The sequence below is a fragment of the Gymnoscopelus microlampas genome (genome assembly GCF_963454915.1).
Source record: "Gymnoscopelus microlampas genome assembly, chromosome: 2".
NCBI classification, from domain to species: domain Eukaryota; kingdom Metazoa; phylum Chordata; class Actinopteri; order Myctophiformes; family Myctophidae; genus Gymnoscopelus; species Gymnoscopelus microlampas.
Genome location: NC_139939.1, coordinates 26,471,636 through 26,491,976, shown reverse-complemented (window position 1 = coordinate 26,491,976; position 20,341 = coordinate 26,471,636). Strand labels below are relative to the sequence as shown.

General features: G+C 40.7%; 2 protein-coding genes across 3 annotated transcripts; one reads left to right on the top strand and one right to left on the bottom strand.

Annotated features, from left to right (window-relative positions):
- Nucleotides 1-1,201: 1,201 nt before the first annotated feature.
- On the bottom strand, nucleotides 1,202-8,838 carry primpol (primase and polymerase (DNA-directed)). 2 transcript variants are annotated; one of them, XM_084073019.1, is made up of 14 exons: nucleotides 8,701-8,838; nucleotides 6,349-6,584; nucleotides 6,025-6,119; nucleotides 5,758-5,896; nucleotides 5,494-5,641; nucleotides 4,766-4,868; nucleotides 4,125-4,255; nucleotides 3,856-4,018; nucleotides 3,501-3,595; nucleotides 3,313-3,399; nucleotides 3,122-3,230; nucleotides 2,950-3,026; nucleotides 1,930-1,976; nucleotides 1,202-1,767 (listed from the first exon to the last, which is right to left on the bottom strand). In XM_084073019.1, exons 2-14 carry the CDS (start codon nucleotides 6,535-6,537, stop codon nucleotides 1,537-1,539), a joined length of 1,614 nt encoding a protein of 537 aa, XP_083929145.1. In that variant the 5' UTR covers nucleotides 6,538-6,584; nucleotides 8,701-8,838; the 3' UTR covers nucleotides 1,202-1,536. The 2 variants fall into 2 exon arrangements, with proteins under 2 accessions (XP_083929145.1, XP_083929146.1); XM_084073020.1 differs by having other exon boundaries at nucleotides 3,510-3,595.
- A 5,813-nt stretch (nucleotides 8,839-14,651) lies between these two features.
- On the top strand, nucleotides 14,652-18,005 carry LOC311038051 (erythroblast NAD(P)(+)--arginine ADP-ribosyltransferase). The gene is made up of 4 exons (XM_084047352.1): nucleotides 14,652-14,745; nucleotides 15,092-15,172; nucleotides 15,389-16,098; nucleotides 16,404-18,005. The coding sequence occupies exons 2-4, from the start codon at nucleotides 15,116-15,118 to the stop codon at nucleotides 16,525-16,527; spliced, it is 891 nt and encodes a 296-aa protein (XP_083903478.1). The 5' UTR covers nucleotides 14,652-14,745; nucleotides 15,092-15,115; the 3' UTR covers nucleotides 16,528-18,005.
- Nucleotides 18,006-20,341: the final 2,336 nt, after the last annotated feature.

Genomic DNA, 20,341 nt, shown 5'->3' with positions numbered 1-20,341 from the left:
ATAGTATATCTGTAGAAAAAATCTATTTGTATAATGGTTGATAATGCATTAGACATTTTCTGCATTCCCATGGTTCTTAATGCTGTACACAGTAAAATCCTGTTATGTATAGATATATACATGCTCAGTGTTAAAATTAACAATGAGGATTTTAATATGTAGGCAAGAGGTGCCATTTGTTATCTAGCCATTTCAGTGTAGTCAATAGCAAAATTATTTGTTTAGCAGGATTTAACAGGATTTCTTGTGAGATGTTGACCGTTACAAGTCAAGTTGGACTGAAAGAAGACATTTTGTTAAGGTATTTTTGTGGTCTATACTTTATGGTCTGTCCCTCCTTTTTAAAAGGGTCACTGTACTGAAATAGAGTTGAATATTGTGACCACGATCTCGATGTAAATGTTCTCAGAGCCAGTGATGATTCAAATGTCTTTCACCATCAAATGTTTGTATTTATGGATAACAATTTGATGTTGCAGTCAGCTTAATCTTCCTTGTAGGTGAGCAACATCACTATGTATTTTTATAGGCATTGGTCTCACATTTCAACATTTTTAGAGCCCGACCGATGCCTAGACCACTGATGTTTTGACCAATATTTTTTCATAAATTGCATAATGCATCGTACAACGTTGTGAACTTGTAGATCTGCTAGTTTTGAACATGTTTGAAAATGTTCACCTATGGATGATTGGGATACATCGGCTGCATAACTGCAGATACTGATTTCATCCAAAAAGTGAAATAATGGCCGATATATATATCGGCCAGACCAATACATCGGCCGGGCTCTAAACACTTTAACCTTTTCTCTCTGCATAATGTAGCAGTTCATTTATTTGCTGGTTGTTTAACAGGGTTTTACATTTGTAGAATCAAAACTGTTACAGACTGCCTTGGACAAGAAGAAACTATATTTTTGGCATCTTGAGGAAAAACAGAACTATTTGTGAACTCTATGTTTGGAACGAATTGTTATCACTGTGCATATACTGTATATTGAATAATGGTATTTTCTTTGCATTATTAAAAGGGTTTTATCTCTCATATAGAGGCCATGTAATGTTTCACAGCAATTTAATTGATTGATCATGCCATCCTAACTTCAGTTTATCTCCAAACAACTCATGACCGCCACAACCACTACAACAAGGATCTCACAATATTGAATGAAGCTGGGTGTAACACCACTGCAAGCCAATCAAAGAGTCATGCCCCTTTTCTAAAGCTATTTAACAAGAAAGTAAAGGGTCCAAACAGTTTTGTGCTTGGGCAAAAATATATCTTTATTACTCTACTGTACCAAATAAACACTTCTAATGTCTTATTTGTTTCCTTAAGAGTGTTCTTATGCTTTTTCAACAAAATATATTCAATAAATGTTTCTCTTTTTAAAATAAATAAATTGCCAAAACAAAAAATCGTTCTTAAGTTAGTCTTAATATTTGTCAACAATGCCCAGTGACAAAATGTAGCACTCAACACCTGCTAACAGGACTAAGGCATGCATTTGGGGAGAAGCTGATCTGAGTTCTGCTAACTGGACTCAAACTCCTCCATGCATTGGAGCAGAAGCTGATCCGAGACGATCTCTGTACAGTCTGTGCTCCTCTCATAGTCCACCGTTGCTTCAAAGTAAGCCTCGTCATCGGCTCCATCTTCCCAAACCTCTTCTAGATGTGCTGTGCTTTGTAAGGCTTGGCCTGATGCCTGACTGAGCTCAATGTTACCAACATCGTCTATCAAATACGCCTGGTGCTCCTCGTCCTGTCGCAAAAATGGCAATGACAATATTGTTTTATTTCACAAAGAACTGTGTACTTATTTGAGCAATTAAAACAAAGCTGGTTAAGATTCCCAGACACTGTCAACTTGAGTAACGCCATCTACTGGTGCTTTGTTCAACTTGCTGAAATGAAAGAAACAAACCTTTGTCATGAGGTTGCTAATGCAGATGTCCTGTGGTAGTGGGTAACCTGAGAGGGAACACGTTTTAATAACATTAGTGCTTGTCTCACATAGCCAGATCAGAGATTTACTGATACCTCTGAGGAAATCTAAATTCAATGTACAGTATGAGCCAGTGGCGTTCCCAGAAATTACATTTAGGGCAGGCGAGATTTTTTTTCTCTACCTACCCCCCCCCCCCCCCGGGGGGGGGGGGGGGGGGGTACTCGGGGAAAAAATCTCGGCGGAAACAAGTTAACAACGCAACACTGACTACAAAACTGAAAAACGTTAATAAAAACAATATGCAAGTATAATCAATTATTCAGCAGTGGTCTCTTCATGTAGTAGTTTAATGGTTCAAGCTGCTCTCATACTCAGAGCCCCTTTTATGCCTGGTGAGTACAGGTGATGGCCCAGAGACCCCCACACCTGGCACTCCTGGCACCCCATGAAGATAAAGGCAAACATTTGCATCACTATAGTATAGGCGACGTCGCTCTGCTGTTTGGATACGGTAGTGATTAGCTGCCTGCCTGCCCGCGTGAATGGACGAGGTCCGACGGCCACTATTCTCTTTGGATTTTTTTCACTGCCTGTTTTTCAGTCTTTTACTTTATTTTCTAGGGGAGGCTAGATTTTAGTTGGGCAGGCGGCCGCCTGCCCTGCCTCTATGGTGGGTACGCCACTGGTATGAGCGAGAGACTAATATCACTGTCCCAATATCAAGGACTGCCCTTAAGTCTTGTGGAATGCACAACCAATTTCTTCATTTTGGAATAGTTTCCACCCAGTTTTGGCCCATTCACTGAATTTAGATATCACATATCAATAGGCGTAGAACTCTGATTGTGTGTGATACTGCATTAATGCATGTATGCAGTGGAATAAACAGTATTTAACACTTTGACAAACAGTAACAACCCTTATAGCCAGTCCATACACGAGGGTCTGAAATTCAGACTTTGACAAACAGTAACAACCCTTAAAGCCACTCCATACTTGAGGATCTGAAATTCTTGCAAGCAGGATCGTGACACTTCTGGTACCAGAATTCCTCTTTGAGATCCACAAGAATCCTACAGAAAAGACCAAAGAATATATTGTGTATATAGATACTGTAGAGCACTCAAAGGCAAAACAAGCTATTGTACATGACATGAATAAGACTCACATGATGTTGTTGCTTTTGTGGAACCTGCCTACATTGTCACACCAGCGGTATTTCAGGATGTCAAAGACCAGCAGTTGTTCAGAGACGAAGTAGTTCCATCGCCTTATGCCTATTAAGGGGGGGGAAATGGGAAATGTTGCTAGTGACTTATACTCTGATATACAACAAGTCTTTATATAGAAAGCACATACTTCCTTGTATCCCATCCTTTTTAATCACAGTGAGAACAAAGGTGTCCACTTCTTGATAAGGAGAGAACTGGTAGCCATCCAATGTGCCTGTCAGCGAGGAATGAAAAGAAAGCATTGTAAATGCTACCCATCTACTAATGGTAGTATTACTGAAAACTATACGTACACTCAATTTAATATTACAGTACATGAAATACTTGTTGATTTCTGTTGACAAGGCATCCTTGTTATAGATTCCTCAGTGTCAGAAATGTCCCACGTTAGAATTCTCTGACCGGTGTACCTGGTGACATAAAGGAATAGTGTCTAATGCAGAGGCTCAGTTGACCACATGAACCCTAGCAATTAGGGTGAATATTCTGTGAAAATAGTATGCGTTGTGAGCGACTAATTTAGCTGAAGATATTTGGTGGATGTTGAGGATAAAAAGAGCAGACCAAGTACTGAGCCAACCCTAGTCAACTAAGTATTAGTTTACTAAGTATACTGTTTAAGTAATAAATAATAACAGCGTATGAAACTGTATAAGTGTGATCATTGTACCTCACATTGCAGACTAAGGAAGACAAGAATAGGCGTTCTTCTGCAGAAATGTTCCTTTCAGGCTTGGCAATAAATGTATTGTCCTCTGCAACAGTGAACGCAGCATTCTTTCCAACCTTTGATGATTTGTAGAGGCGAAAGTTTCTGTTCTTGGTATATACCCCTGTTTATGTAGATATTTACAAATTAAAAGAGTACATTCTGGCAAGTCTTACACAATTGATTGCATCAAGAATAATCTTTCTTTTAAAGTGTCAAGTATCTTTTACCAAGATCTACAAAGAGACATTCTTGCCCATCTTTGTTTTTCACCACAAGGAAGCTGAGATCTCTTTCATTTGGTTTCCACCTCTTGGCCTGTGGACTCTCCATCATCTCCGTGGTAACAGGTTTTCCTCCACTGTCAATCAATAAACAAACTTCTTGAGGAGTTGTATATAGCCATGGTCTTACTGTATAAACTGTACCGCAGTGGTTTTCAAACATTTCCATGTCAATGACCCCCAAATTAATTATGTATTAGGGCGTGGACCCCGATCAGAAAATATTTTGTGACAGGGCCCTCGTACAAGATTTGTGGTGTTAAAATGTTTCAAAGGTTTCACATTTATTTCAAGATATTTTGATAAATAGCCAATCTACAAGTTCACAGTGCATCGTTTTGCGCCGATGTATGTTTAAAGTGGTTCAATTAATTTTTATGCCATATTTACTCATGTTAATGGGGACCGCCTGGAACCCTGGGCCTAGGGGTCCCCGGACCCCAACTTTGAGAACCACTGCTGTACCATATACCCTATGTGTATGCATATACATTATACAGATACATGTCTGTGTGTATACGAGTCATTACGAGTCATTACAAGTACAACTGTTAAGTCAATTTAGATTTACAAACTAAAGAACATACTGTGTTCGATTGTCCTCTGCCATTGAATTCACACCAATGTCCGACTGACTTCCTCTTTTAGATGTAATCAGAACTGGTTGTAGAATGGCATGGATGAATCGACCTAAAGTGAATATCAAAGAGATAATACATACATCACAGAGTGAATGAAGGGTGTAACATGTAGCAACATCAACCTAATGGCGGTCATACGGTAGCTGAATGGGTAGAGAGACTGTCTGGGAAAAAGAGGGTCCCCAATTCAATGGCCCAGTGTCGAAGTGTCCCCGAGCAAGTCACTTAACCCCTAACTACTCCCCCATGATCGTGATCATTTGAACAGCCATCAGCTGGGTGAAGCTAAAACAGAATTTCTCTGCAGGAATAACAAAGATCTCCCCTCTCCCCCTAGTCTCGCGTAGCCAGACAACTATTCCACAATCTCCGAATGCTATATAGAGTCTGGAACTACACCTCCTGAACGCAGAAAAGGGAAGCTATCATCTTTTCGTCATTTCCGTTCACAAAAATATATTTAAAAATATATTTACATTCTATTTTTAAATTCCCATTTCTGATTTGTGCAACTGTGAAGACGAAACGGAAGCGGGAGTAGCATTTGAGAATTGTGTGAGGCGGCAGTCTGGCTCGCGAGACTACTCTCCCTCTGAATCAAACATTTGCAACCGTATTGAATTATACTTTGCATTTGCCTTAATCTAGGCGACACTGTGTATAACATAACATACCAACATGTAGGTTGTCTTTGAAAACTGCAATTGGTAGGATGAAGATAAGATGACGGCTGAACTTGTCCTCTGTACTGGAGTCGAGATTCAGGACATCTTCTCCAGAGCATGCGATCCCATAAACCTCCAACAGCTTATCACAAACATACTGACAACACACAAAGCAGAGACTAGTGAATGGTCAACGTTTATCTGGTTCAGTTTGAAGACAGAGTAGGTGGTATTTGGCTACTGTACTGATAAAGGTTCTGAACTATAGCCTACCTGGATAAGAGAGGACACCATTGATTTCCCATCAAGCCCTTTATTGGAGGGTCTATGAAACTCCAGGTCAAAGTACAGCTTACAAACTGCCCCCTCCGGAATCACCTCATAGCAATGCATCAGGGACTGCTGGTAAGTCCTGATGAGAGTTGGTTAGATTGCCATGAATGTACTCATGTTTTCAGATACTAATGTTGACACATTAATATGTGTTTGGCCGTGGATCTCTTTCTGTAGTAATGATGCAGCAGTAATAATGTTACATACCTGTAGTAATACCATAGCTCTGTGTAACTGGTGACTAAATACATCCGTTGACCCAAGGAGGTGTTTTCCTTTTCCAGTGCAAAAACATGCACATCCTGAGATAGAGGGCACAAAGTTATACGCACACCTTTTCTTGATCAACTAGAAACCACGTTCACACAAGAATTGATGAAGTAACATCTGAGGTACAGAAAAGATAACAAAAACCACCAGCAAACCCTTCGGTACACACAACACAGTAAAATCCTCAATGTCATTTTATCCATTTGAAACTGAGAAGAAGGTATATCAATGTAACCAAATAGAATGTAAACCAAACGTTACCTCTTTGGAGCTCTGAGCAAAGCTGATCGCCAGACACTGACGAGGGAACAGTCTCCACACGGAGGACGGCTGCCACGGCTGCAGTCTCGGTTTGTAGCGGGAGGGAAGAGGAGTCTTATGGAAAGACTGAGCCAGCAGCTCAACCTTCATCCGTCGCTCTTCACTCTTCTTCATTCTCACTTCATTCATATTGTGCGGGTGTTCGGCTGATGATCAGCTTACAGAATAAGCTTCACCTGCATAACAAAGCAACCAGCATTCAAGTCAAATACAGTGATGTCAGAGGGGAATGTTTTGGAGCAATTTGTATAGAAGTTACTCTAACAGTGAACACCACAGTGATACAGTCATGACAACTAAGAGGAAAATGTAAGAAAATAGAAATGACGCTAAAGCTTTCAATCCATTAACCTTTTATAGAGATATTGCTCTTAAGTTATGACACTCTTTCGCACCTTAATGTCTAATCTCATGTACATAGCTGCTGCTATGCGGACCTACCGAAGTGCTACCACATTTGTACGAATTTCAACCCGACGCACTGTCACGCACACTACTTGCGCGACTGGTCGGCTACGGCCCTTGCAAAAGGCCGGAGTCCCTGAATCGGTGTAAAGTAGATAATACTCAGACCTACCCAACCTGTGTCTTTGATGTTTTTTATTTACTAACACAAATACAAACATACATTAACACACCCAGCAGCCAATCGTGCTGCTAAGCGGCCAGTCAACTACGATCCTGCCAGTAGGCTCACATTCTACTAACAAGATCTAACCAGGTCAGGCAGTCAGGTCAGACAGGTTTTAAACCTACAGAAAGATTGAAACACAGAAACAATAATGACAATATTACCGACATGAATCTTCACACAAACAATAAACATATCAGCATATATGACTATTAATCTTCGTGTATCAAGAGCTTTGCTACTTACTACTGATCTGTTGAGGGACTCCAAGAAACTGATTCCCCACTGACTCTGCACCACAGACCCACACAAAGGATGTTGCCTCCCACCAGAGATCATGCCTACCCCCCAAGGTGGCCTGGTTCTCTCTCTCTTTCCTGATAAGACTTTAAGGAATTTGTAAGACCCTAAGAAAATCTAAGCAAGGACCCACAGTATAGTGCCTTTACTCACTGGGCAAATACGATGAGCACCTAGCAAGTGTCTTTCTCCTCCCCCATACATAGCATCAGGCATGTCATTTGAGCCTCTCTCTCTCTCCTCTTTGAGATAAGGGAATGGTACGGAATTTTCGACCTACACACTCTGAGAAAGGACCCAACTTATGTTGGGTCCTTTCTGCCTGTCCTTTCTGCCTTTCTGCCTGTTCCTTACTGCCTGTTTGTTAATGACTCCAAACAGGCAGTATTAACCTTCATATATGTATGTATTTTACCCTTGCCTTTATATGTCGGCCTACCACACTGGTATAATCCTAAATAAGCAGTAAATACACACATAATTATAATCGTAATAGGAATCACAGGCGCTGAAGGCATGGAAAAACCATACAACATTTGTGAGTTTGTGTCTAACCTTATGCACCTTACGTCTAATGTAGCTGGTACATACTATGTGTATGCAGATATCTGTTGTTGCCTCAACATAAACAACAAAAACTATGGAGCTGGACAAAAACTACGTTCACCCACTTCTTTACACCTGTGTAAACATGTGCTGTGTGTGACAATAGAGATGAATCTGATTCTGAGCTTCAGGCAGTATACTACTTGTCAACCAGCAGGTGTACCCAACACCAAGATCTTAAATGTTCAAAGGAAGAGTAGAGAGAGAGAGAGAGAGAGAGAGAGAGAGAGAGAGAGAGAGAGAGAGAGAGAGAGAGAGAGAGAGAGAGAGAGAGAGAGAGAGAGAGAGAGAGAGAGAGAAAGACCACCTCCAACCACAGCACAGCATAGAGAGAGAGACGTGTGTTTTGGGTAAACAATAGGACAGTCACGTCAACGACATATGCTTCCATAACGTACCCCAAAACATACGGGTTGGAGTCTAAACAGAAGAAAATAAAGTAGAGGAATTATTCCCCATATAGCTTAGAAATATGTGCTAGTTTGTAACTTTGTATTGACATTCTCCGTCTCGCAGATTAATGGTTACATAACTTTTATCCATTGAAATACGTTTCGGTTTGCAGCTCTAACCCAGATGCTCGTAAATAGCAATATGCAATGTAAGCAGAAAATGACTGTAATGTCTGTTCCTGAAAGGTATAATGAAATGTAACACAACTGTACCACATCTGCCTCCTGAATGTTACCTTATTTACTGCGGCAGCATCAACGACTAGTCTACTACACATTAAGTAACCTAAAGTAAACACTTACCAATCAATAGGTCTGTTAGATCAGCTCACTGCTGTTGTGAAGCATGTGCTCCTCGAGCATTAGCAGAGGGACATTCTTATTATGACATGGACAGTATAACTCTATGGATACTAGACGAGACGTTCTATGTGCCTGGTTGCAAACTCGCGCACTCGTTCAAAAACGAAAATAGTACGTGATGGCCCAGCCTACTGGCGCGCGGGAAGCACTGTTGCCAGGTTTTGAGAGAGAAACAAGCAACCAAAACCAGCCCAAAAGAAGCGAGCACTTCGGCCTTTGAATAAGCTCGCTGTGAGCTTGTAAGATTGGCTATTTAAAAAAATAATCTTAACACAAATCTTGTACGTGGTCTCACTCCCTGGCATAAAATATTTTCAGATGGGGGTCCGCAGACAAATAGCCTACAGGTTTTCTTTACTTGAAAATGTTTAAGAACCACTGGTTTGAGCAACATTAAGAAACAAGCTAGCCATGGTTCACATCATGGTATGACAGTCATGTTTCAGGGCTAGGAAACAAACCAAATAAGCAACTACACTTTTAGAAACAAGCCCAAAAAAACGCAACCCGCATCTACCAATATTTACAAGGGGACCCTGCTCAAGTCATTTTGCTAGGATTGGATGGCTTAGGGTTGAGGACAGAGTACAGCAACTTTAGCCTGGTAAACCCCCCTCCCTCCGGAAATCTCATTTGCATTTGATTTCAGGAAACAGTGTGTCGCAAGCTTCTTCCATTTGACGGTGTCAGGTTACAGCAACTTGCTATCGGCCTGGTCTTCAAGATACACCACAACATTGGGATCCCCCTGTATTTGTCAAAATACTTCCAAAATGTTAATCAAGTCCATGATCATAACACCAGAGGCAGCTCCACAAATCATGTTCAACCCAGATTTGGCTCAACAAAGGGAATGAAGTCGTTCTCATGCTATTCATCAAAAATGTGGAATGCCCTACCAAAAGGAGTAAAGGAGTGTAAAACCCTACTCACTTTCAAAACTGCCCTAAAGATGTACCTTCAGGAGGCTGCAATTCAAAAATGGCCCCTGTCCAAGTCCTAACCTACCCCATGTCCTAACCTACCCCCCTACCCCCTCTCTCTTTCTTCTTTTGTACATATTTTTCACTCTTCATACCAGTAACCTGTAAACTGATTGTATGACATTCTGTATAGTAGTGTGTATATCTGTCTGTCACTTATATGTCATCATGATTTGTGTGCATGGGGATCTCATCTTAAACAAGCTTAGTGCTTAATGAGCTTTCCAGTTTAGTAGACCTTGTATTGTGAATTTGTACTTCCATGTACTGTTATGTACTGTCATGTACTGTTCTCATGTCTTACTAAATAAAGTACATCAATCAAAACAAGCCACTTTACAGAAAAACAAGCCCATAAGTCGCTTATAATAAGCAGACATGGCAACGCTGGCGGGAAGCCCAGGAAACTACAGTTGCCATATCCGGTCATTGGTCTAGAGCCCGCCCACCGCATCCACACCAATGATGTATCCGCTCCAGACCGGATATGCAAACCGCAAAGCTCTTTGTCTAGTCCAGTAAAGCAATTGTTTCCCAAACAATGGATCGGGACCCAATTATGGGTTGCAGCAGGCCCATTTATATGGGTTATGAATAAATATCCCTTTGTTCTCGTTTCCTCCCAAAAAAAAATGCAGAAGATATATATATATATTAAAAAAATTAAGTAGTGAAAATTGCAGATCTACAAGCTCACAACGCATTGTGGGGAGACACATTTATCATTTGGATCAAGCTAAAACGTTATAGGAACCACTGGTGTGGATGATGTAAAGCTGGGATTGAGAACAAGGTTAAAGGCGACTCTGCTGTGATTGCAGGGCAGTTCAGTTTGGAAATTGGAAACATTTGTTTAAATCCATTTTATGGAGTAGGCTAGCTACTACTATGAAATATATTCAAGTAAAACTACAAATTCTCTATTGAAGAAGTGATCAGTGATCTTCAAAAGAGTGTGTCAAGTATGTATGTCAAGAACTTACACAGAAATGGGAGTTAGAATCTCAAGGGAAACTGTACCGGATTGTCTGGTTGAGTCACCATTATTAGGAAATGTGCCCATAATCAATCGCATGTCTCTGCTTGCTCATACAGTTGCAATGAATCAGTTAACATGAGTTTAATAATAAGGAAGGTTAAGAGAACAGAATAAGGGCAACCATGGGAAAGGAATAGATCAGTGGTTCTCAGTCTTTTATTAGCTCTGGACCACTAGCATATCTCAGTAAATAATAATGGTAATAGTAATACTTCACCTCAAATTAACTAATTGAATTAAGCCCATAACAGTCATTATTTAATTTCAAGCTTTTTTCCCCACACCACGCCCATACCCCCAATCCCAACACAACACAAGTGGTCCCCAGGTTGATTCTCAGTCAGTGTGGTGGTGGTCCCTGGTTCATAATCAGTTGATCTAAGTGATACTCTCTTTAAAAGAATCTGGAGGGGGGGACCCCAGACAACCGGCTTGAGGGCGGGGTTAGCGACACTGAGCCAGGGGCCTCATACTACGGTCCGCCTAAGGCCTCCAGATCCCTAAGTCTGCCCCTGACCCTAACCCTAACCCAACATAATATTTTAAAAAGTGTTTCCATGGATATGAATGCATAACAAGTCAGCTATGAGGTGGGAGAAAAAAATAAATGAAAATGATTATTTTTTTAGTATTTTGGGCTGAGTTAAATCACTGGTCAAATTTGACCCGCTTCCACCAAAAGTGGATGCAGGTTTGTAACACAATGCAAGGGTTAACAAAGAAGAAAAAAAATGAAGTTGTGAATCCTTGTCTTAGACAAGGGTGTTTTCTGGCAGAGTGCAAGTTTAGATGTAAAAAAAGGAAACCAGACCAAAACATTATATCAATTCATATATATAAATCCTTTAAGAATATTTTTTCACCAAACTTTAAAAAAAAAATAGTGTGTTAATAAACAATAATTTGTTTTTTTTTGGTAGGACATGATTTGTCCCAATTCTCAAGAATGGGTGATATATATATATATATATATATATATATATATATATATATATATATATATATATATATATATATATATATATATATATATATGTATGTTACAGGGCAATTGGAGAACCAGGGCAATTGGAGAAGGAGCACTCGTTTTCACTGCCCCCCAAGCAATTCTGTAGAACCAACACTAGAAGGCATTGCAAGCCACGAGGCTTCCCAACCACAGTGCACTAACATATATGGCCCTGACCACACACACACACACACACACATACGCGCGCGCGTGCGCACGCGCACATGCTTTCAATTTGGTTTATTGAAAGCATGACTGTTAAGATAATTTGATTGTGTTCTGGCTTTTAACATTTGTTTTAGTTTATCCCTAACACACACACACACACACACACACACACACACACACACACACACACACACACACACACACACACACACACACACACACACACACACACACACACACACACACACACACACACACACATGGATAGTGATCCATGAAAAGATCTATTCTCTCCCTATCGGTTTAAAACTCGGACGGCGCTGATTCGACTAGCAGAGCATCGGCCGGTCGGCGTGGGCACTCGCGCCCGAAGGCGCGAGGCAAAATGGTACAACCATTACCCAGATATACTGTATGCATTGAAGTTTGAGGAGACTCTGCGATGGATATATGTTTCACAGTCAAAGAGAGACGAGGAACATGTTCAGGAATGTGGGAGAGAATGTTTGGAAATTGAGAGATGTTTGGAAATTGGAAACATTTGTTATCTGCAGTATCACCTGCAGTACCACCACGGCCCAAGAAACCATCACGCCAGAATGAAATGTTTGGAACGGGGGAGTCTGGTGCAACGCTCAGGTCCTGGACCTGGTGAGACGAAGGAGGAGCCCAGCCAGGAGGCCATCCACAGAGCCTAGTCCCTCCACGTGCCAGAGCCTCCGCTCTCCCCCAGTCCCGGCAGAGTAGTTCCGGAGAAGCGGATTGAGTGGCCCTGTCTTGCCCTAAGAGGACTGACCGTGGGTAGCTACTGGGACGTAAGTCGGGGGCTTGATCAACCCCGGCAGGGTCACCTCGGTGAGGGTGTATGTTGCAAGACCCGAAACACCCGTCGACCCCAGGCTACAACACTGATGACACGTCCCAGGTGCATCCATGTGATGTTTTTCTTTATAGTTATTCTATTTATAGTGGCTCATAGGAATAGACTACGTGACAACCAGGAATAGTTTGGTGACCACTGGATAGACGGTTGACAGCCGGAATGTAGACGGCATCCGGGAGCAGTATGCGTTAACGCCCCAGCCTGTGTTTTCCGCGAGGAAGAAGCCCAACAAATCCACGGTGAGGCCTTTAAGGAGGGCCATTCAAGCAAGCCGCAAATGGAGCCTACAGTACCACCACGGCCCAAGAAATCATCACGCCAGAATGAAATGTTTGGAACGGGGGAGTCTGGTGCAACGCTCAGGTCCTGGACCTGGTGAGACGAAGGAGGAGCCCGGCCAAACAGAGCCTAGTCCCTCCACGTGCCAGAGCCTCCGCTCTCCGCCAGTCCCGGCAGAGCAGTTCCGGAGAAGCGGATTGAGTGGCCCTGTCTTGCCCTAAGAGGACTGACCGTGGGTAGCTACTGGGACGTAAGTCGGGTGCTAGCTCAACCCCGGCTGGGTCATGTATATGATATATATATATATATATATATATATATATATATATATATATATATATATATATATATATATATATATATATATATATATATATATATATATACATATACATGTATGTATATATATATATACATATATTTACACATATATATAGATAGATATATATATAGATATAGATACATATATATAGTCTATATTTGTTGCCTTGAATATGATGTCTCTCCATTACGCAGTATAAACTGTACTTTTTTTCTCCTTGCCGTGTTCTTAACTGCTTTACTGTCTTTGGCGCCATTTCCCCCACCGGGAGCAATAAATAGTGTAGACCTACACAGAGCTACTTTATTCTGGAGAAAAAGTCTCAGCCACAACATGCTAACTTAAATGAAAGAGGCCTATATGTAGAATTCAGAGAAAAGTCTTCATTGTCAATTTTCTTAGGCTACTTGTTCTGGTAAGCAAAATGGTACAAGTTACCATTATACTGTATGCATTGAAGTTTTACACAAATGGAAACATGTTTCACAGTCAAAGAGAGATGAGGAACATGTTCAGGAATGTGGGAGAGACGTGGGAGAGCATGCAACAAATGTATTGGCTGAAGACCAAATGCTGACTTAAAAAAATATTAGAAAATGCTTCCTTATAAAGAAAGCGTTTGGACTGAGAGCTAAGTATTGTATTTTGTATACATGTGTTGATGTTTTTTCTCTTGCCTCAGTCATCAGACACTACTAGACAGTAACTTCTGAAATTAAACTCTTATTTGTTGAGTGGTATAATCCACTGAAGTGAGGTACAGTAGGATAAATTAAGAGTCTTCACTCACAGGCACTGTGCAAAAGTATTGTCTGCCTTTGAGGTATATTTTGTAGTTTAAAGACGGATTCAGAGAACATTGTAGCCTTTTTTTTACCCCATTCAGTTTAGGGAAATAACACTTCTCCTTATTTTCTTTCCTAGAATATTAACCTATGCAGTTGCTAGTGTGATGGAAAAGATGTAGCTGCATATAATGCATATGATAATCGACTAAAACCTTCACTGGAAAGACGATAGCTTTATCAGTTATAGGGCATAACTGTACAGCTCCAGCCAACAGCAATGCCATTAGGAGAAAAAAGAAAACAAGACCCCAGGGCCAAATGCCAATTGTTACTTCCCTTTCCTGGGAAGGAAAGGGAGTTGCTGACGTTAGAATAATTGGCCTCCTCCCATAAGTGAATCACAACAGGGCAGTGGGTAAACGCCCCTGAAGTCTATTGTGCTTGGACTGTTTGTCGTTTCAACTTTCCTCCCATGTTTGGCTTTCTATGAGGAATTATCTATTCTAAAAAAAAGGTATGAGCTTCTGATTGTGTGTTCTTTTAGTTTGGACTATTTGTGTTTATGTGGTTCAGTGGAGGTGGGGGGTCTGTAGCCTATGTCATGGAAATGCTGCAGATTGGCTTCAGCCACACAAAGGACCTTTCCGATGCAACAACCCATTTGTGTGTGCTGTGGTGCAGGGTTATTTTAGTTAACTTAAATTATGTTTTAAAGTTGTGAACTTTTAGATTGGCTAATTTAGCTGCTTTTCTGAACGTTTTGTATCTCGCCAACTACTTTGTGCCCGTTACCCATGATGTCAAATGTCTGTGTCATCACTGAACATGTTCCTACAATGTTTTAATTTGATCTTCTTCAGTGACTTACGAGGGCAACAACCAAAATGGAGCACATGAGAGGAGGACTCCTGGTTGTGGTTATTACAGCTATTTGTTACGGGGTAAGTTTCCGTTACGAGCGCGCGCGTGTGTGTGTGTGTGTGTGTGTGTGTGTGTGTGTGTGTGTGTGTGTGTGTGTGTGTGTGTGTGTGTGTGTGTGTGTGTGTGTGTGTGTACTGTGTACTATATTAAAGTGTTGTTGTTAAAACAGTTATAACATTTCCTTAGTGGTCAACAGGGGACTGGCTAATTAAAATGAATGCGACAATGAATTACAGATGGCTGTAGTGACTGCAAAGAAAGTGCTGGACATGGCTGAAGATGCAGTGGATGACCAGTACGATGGGTGTCGTGACCAGGTCCTAAAGAAGGTCCAGTCAGGGCTATTGGACGAGGAGCTGCGTAGCAGTGAACATTTCAAGAAAGCCTGGAATGCAAGCAAGCAATGTACAACACCGATCCCTGGGGGACAAATGGAGCACACTGTTGCAATGTTGGCGTATCAGAATGGGCATGAAGATTTCCTAGATGAATTTAATGATGCTGTTGAATCTCTGGGTGGGAACTCTACTGTCTATGACAGCAAGTTTCAATTTAAGTCCCTCCACTTCCTACTTATGGATTCCATGAAGCTGCTGAATAAAGGGAAGTGTCAGACTGTGTACCTTTTTGCAGACAAAGGCAAATACAAAGTGCAGCCAGGCAAAGAGATTAGGTTTGGAATGTTCCTCGCAGTTGTTGGTAGTACAAAATTGATCGATTTAAACGATGGAGATTTATTTAGTATAACCTCCTGCTCGATTCTCAACCTGAAGGACACCAAATGCAAAGGAAGTGGGGATATTGAGATGCTCTTATCCCCCGTTGAAGTGTTTAAGGTGGAGTCAGTAACAGATATCACAGGTGATGATAATGACTACACAAACATAACTCTGAAACATTCAAACTATTCCAGCAACAACAACTGCTATCTATTCCCTGGGACTGGGTAAGACACAGTATTGTTTTTTTCAAATTGTTATGCTCAATTACGCTACTATACTGTAAATAACCTTTTTGAAATGTTATACACCTATGAATTACTGTATGAATAATGTCTGTCTGTCTGTCTGTCTGTCTGTCTGTCTGTCTGTCTGTCTGTCTGTCTGTCTGTCTGTCTGTCTGTCTGTCTGTCTGTCTGTCTGTCTGTCTGTCTGTCTCTCTCTCTCTCTCTCTCTCTCTCTCTCTCTCTCTCTCTCTCTCTCTCTCTCTCTCTCTCTCTCTCTCTCGTCACCCACATGTCTTTGTGTCTAGGTCTCTACCTGATGCCTCCACCACTAAACCTGATCCCTCCACTCTACCTGGCGTCTCCACCCAGTATCTGGGTAGTGCTGTGATGGTGCTTATGGCAGTTTCTCTTTTTTTGGTTACCTGCTGAAGATCAATAATCGTGAAATCTAACTGCTATCAGAGTTAAAGGAGAACATCGCCCATTTTCAACCTCATCTTCATATATTTGGTCCTCACTAATGCGCATTATAAGATGGCACCATTTCTGTCTATAATAATACTTAATTAAGATAATAACTAGTTAAAAGGCAAAAAAAATAAGCAAAGAAAAACATTAAAATTAAAAGGCAGAAAGGGGGATTTGAATTAGCAGGGAAAGCGAGTCTGAAAAGGTGGGTTTTGACTGAGGCTTTGAACAGGGCAAGAGTGGGTGCAGCTTTTATGTGAGGTGCGAGTGAGTTCCAAAGGGAGGGAGCTGCAAATGAGAAAGCCCTGTCACCCTAGGTGCGTTTCTTTGTTTTGGGGATGTACAGGAGGTTGGCATCACCAGACCTGAGAGCGGTAAGGGGCGTGGCGTTTGAGGAGGTCAGAGAGGTAGCGGGGAGCCTGGTTGTTGAGGGCCTTGTAGGTGGTGACACGTATTTTGAAATCTATGAATCTCTCTACTTGCTCTGCATCTCAGAGTCGGACTGTGGAAACTTTATAATCCTACATACCAATGACATCATCGGCAGGCAAGTTTGATCATTTCAAACAAGATTTCAATGTTACTGTTTCTTTCTTTTGTTTTTGATGGCCTCTATTTCAGCATACTAACATTCCAGGGAGAGAAAAGTTTCTATTAGCTTGGAATCCCAATTGATGATGTCCTTGGTATGGTTTCTAAAAAGCCCACAGCCCACCTCTGAGACACAGTCACAGTAGACAGAAATGATGCCATGTTAAAACGAGCGTTAGTAAGGACCAATAATATGAAGATGAAAATGGGTGAAGTGGTCCTTTAACTATACAGTTATATACACTTTTTTTCACTCTCACACGCTGCACAGTACACACACACACACACACACGCACACGCACACGCACACGCACACACACACACACACACACACACACACACACACACACACACACACACACACACACACACACACACTGTATAGTTACTTCACCATATTTGCCATTTGTCATGCTAGGCCCTAGCAGCTAGGGAATAGAAGTAGGAAAGGAATACAGTGTTACTGTCCTTCGTCAAGGCAGCATAAACTGTGTTCAGAAATTGGTCAGTAATTTTACTAAAATTGTATTGATGAGCAGAATACTAATAATTGACAGAAGTAATTAAGTATTTCTTGCCTTCAATCATATGATTTATAAGTAGTTATGATCTCCAAACCAACTGAAATTCAAAGTTACACTTTTTAATTCTAGAAATAATTTACATTCTAAAAGTAATTTAATTTTTTTTTTTTTTTTTTAAAGATTAATTTATATGAAACATAGCTAATATTTGACATAGTGCTGGTGTGTTCATAACAATCACAATGCTTCATACTAGACTTTGTCATCTAAAGAGTGCCATACTTTGATGATAAGAAAACTGTTATACTATACTGTGTCATGAAACTGTACTATATCATAAAACAAACCTCATATAGGCTTATTATACTCCCAAAAAATGTAATACGTTGTTACAAAAATCCTATGCTGTAATGTACAAAATAAAGTTTTGATAGATGTCGGAAAATCCTAAAACATCATAAAATACATGATTGATGATAGTAAAATATGATATTTTGCCTCATTATGGGGACTGCCATGGCACACAGGAGCACTGTTTGAAGGACACAGGGTTGTAAGTTCAATCTCCAGAACTTCCTGAAGGATGTGCTTTTTGTACATCACAGTTGTACCAAAGCAGAAGAAAGTTTTTATTGAAAGGAACTGAGCAGTAAACTGTACTGTAGGCTGGCCTATATGTGGAGGTACAGCGGGACAGTGTTTCTGATTATGAATTGGCATTAGAGTAGTTTTGATTATGGAATGTGAACATTTAAAATGAGAGCTTTTATTGTTTTTAGCTGTTTTATTGTTATGCTTAAGCTTTTTGGTCGTGGTATTTTATATTTTCAATTGTATGTGGATTGTGATGATTCATGAGTGTATCTGCGTTTTATTTGCATAGCCCTCTGAGGCTCAGATGAGTGTGTAATAAAGACTTTTGTGAATAAATAACAAATCTCACTTTGAGATTATTCAGTGTTTTTACAAGTTTTCTGCTGAACTGTAAACTTAACAGAATCACATACAATGAGTGACTTTATTTGATTACCAGTATTTAATCGATAAAAGATATTCCCATAATTGATTAAGAGGATTCAAATTTAGATCATTTTCAGTAGAAGTAATTATGTCAATTCCATGCATTTAGATGGAGGGCCAGAAGTACCATATTTAAAAAAGAAATAAAGGAATACATTAAATAATAAAGAAAAAAAATGAAATAAAAGTGCAGGTTAAATTGAAAATAAACAATAAAAGTTGTTTGTTGTAGATGCGATAAGGTAGCCAGCAGAGTGCAAACGTCACCACTACGATGATCATCATCTTTACCACCTGCCAGAGATGGAGGGAAAAGAGAAAATAGATAGATAAAACCAGAGAGAAGACAGTATAATATATACTGTATACACAGATTATGTGTGTGGGTGTAAAAAAATAAAAAGAGGGGGAAAAGGCTTTTCTACTATATGAGGAGGTCGATCAGTCTCATTTTGTTCTTAGTTTGAAAGTAAATTAATTATGTTTTGTTATGGTCCGGCCATAACTTAATTACAGCCAATTCATAACTCAAGTACATCGGATAACTTTCCTGAAACTTCACATCGTTCTGTGCTGCTATTTTTCCATACAGTAGCTACAAACTAAAAGGCATGGGTTTCCGAGGCTACTAACAAACAGACTTAAGCCCAGTCCACACCAATGATTCGCAACGCAACAAGTTGCAACTGCAACCACTTGCATCTGCAACAGTCAGAATACCCAATTTTTGGTATAGTCTGAGATTTTTGAGATAGTCTTGTATAGGTATCAAGAAAGGAGTCTCTGTAGCTATGCCACTTGGGGGCAGTGTGGACACTCCATGCTTGCCCAATTTCCCTTTTTCATGGTCTGCCTCAGGATTCACAAATCTGGGTATTTCCATTATTCTCAATGTTAAAGCACTGCTACGGTTACATTTCTCTAAGGGGTATTAGGAGTGATCTCACAAGATGGTTTGACCTTCCACTTTCTTGGATGGGCAGGATAAATCTATAACTAAAATTAATGTGCTACCCCCAAGGGCGCCGATATTTATAAACACCTGCGGGTGCCCAACATGCCATACATGCATGGGGCGCGTGCGCGAAAAATTTTGCGGGTTTGGGTTGGATAATTAACTTTTTTGGGGGGGTTTTGTAACTTTATTTCGGTTAATTCGGTTTATTCAGTACACAAAATTTACTCTGAACTGAGTATGTTTAAACTCCCCCGCCCCCCCACCCGCGGCCGAAAGAAAGGGCATTATTTTTCTTTGGGTACTTTATTAACAGTTTGCCAATAGTACAGTGGTACTGGTATGATTTTACAACAATGAATGTCAACTCAGACTCACTCATGACTTTACCGACCACGACCACCACCACCAGCGGAGCTGGCTGTGCTATCCTCCGCTTCCTCCTCCTCCTCCTCCTCACTCTGACTGTGCTGTTCGCCTCTGCGGGTTTGAAGAAATTTAGTTTCTGCTGGGTGAATCTCTTCTTTGCTGAAGGTGCTGGTGGCTTCATCTTGCTATTAGTGCAGTAAAGGCAAGCATCTCTCTCTTAGTTTGTGAACTTTGTGTTAATTTACCTGCTAGGTGAAGACTGTCTAGAGCCGGCAAAACGTAAACAAATGGGAGCGCGCTGCAAGTACGAGCGGCT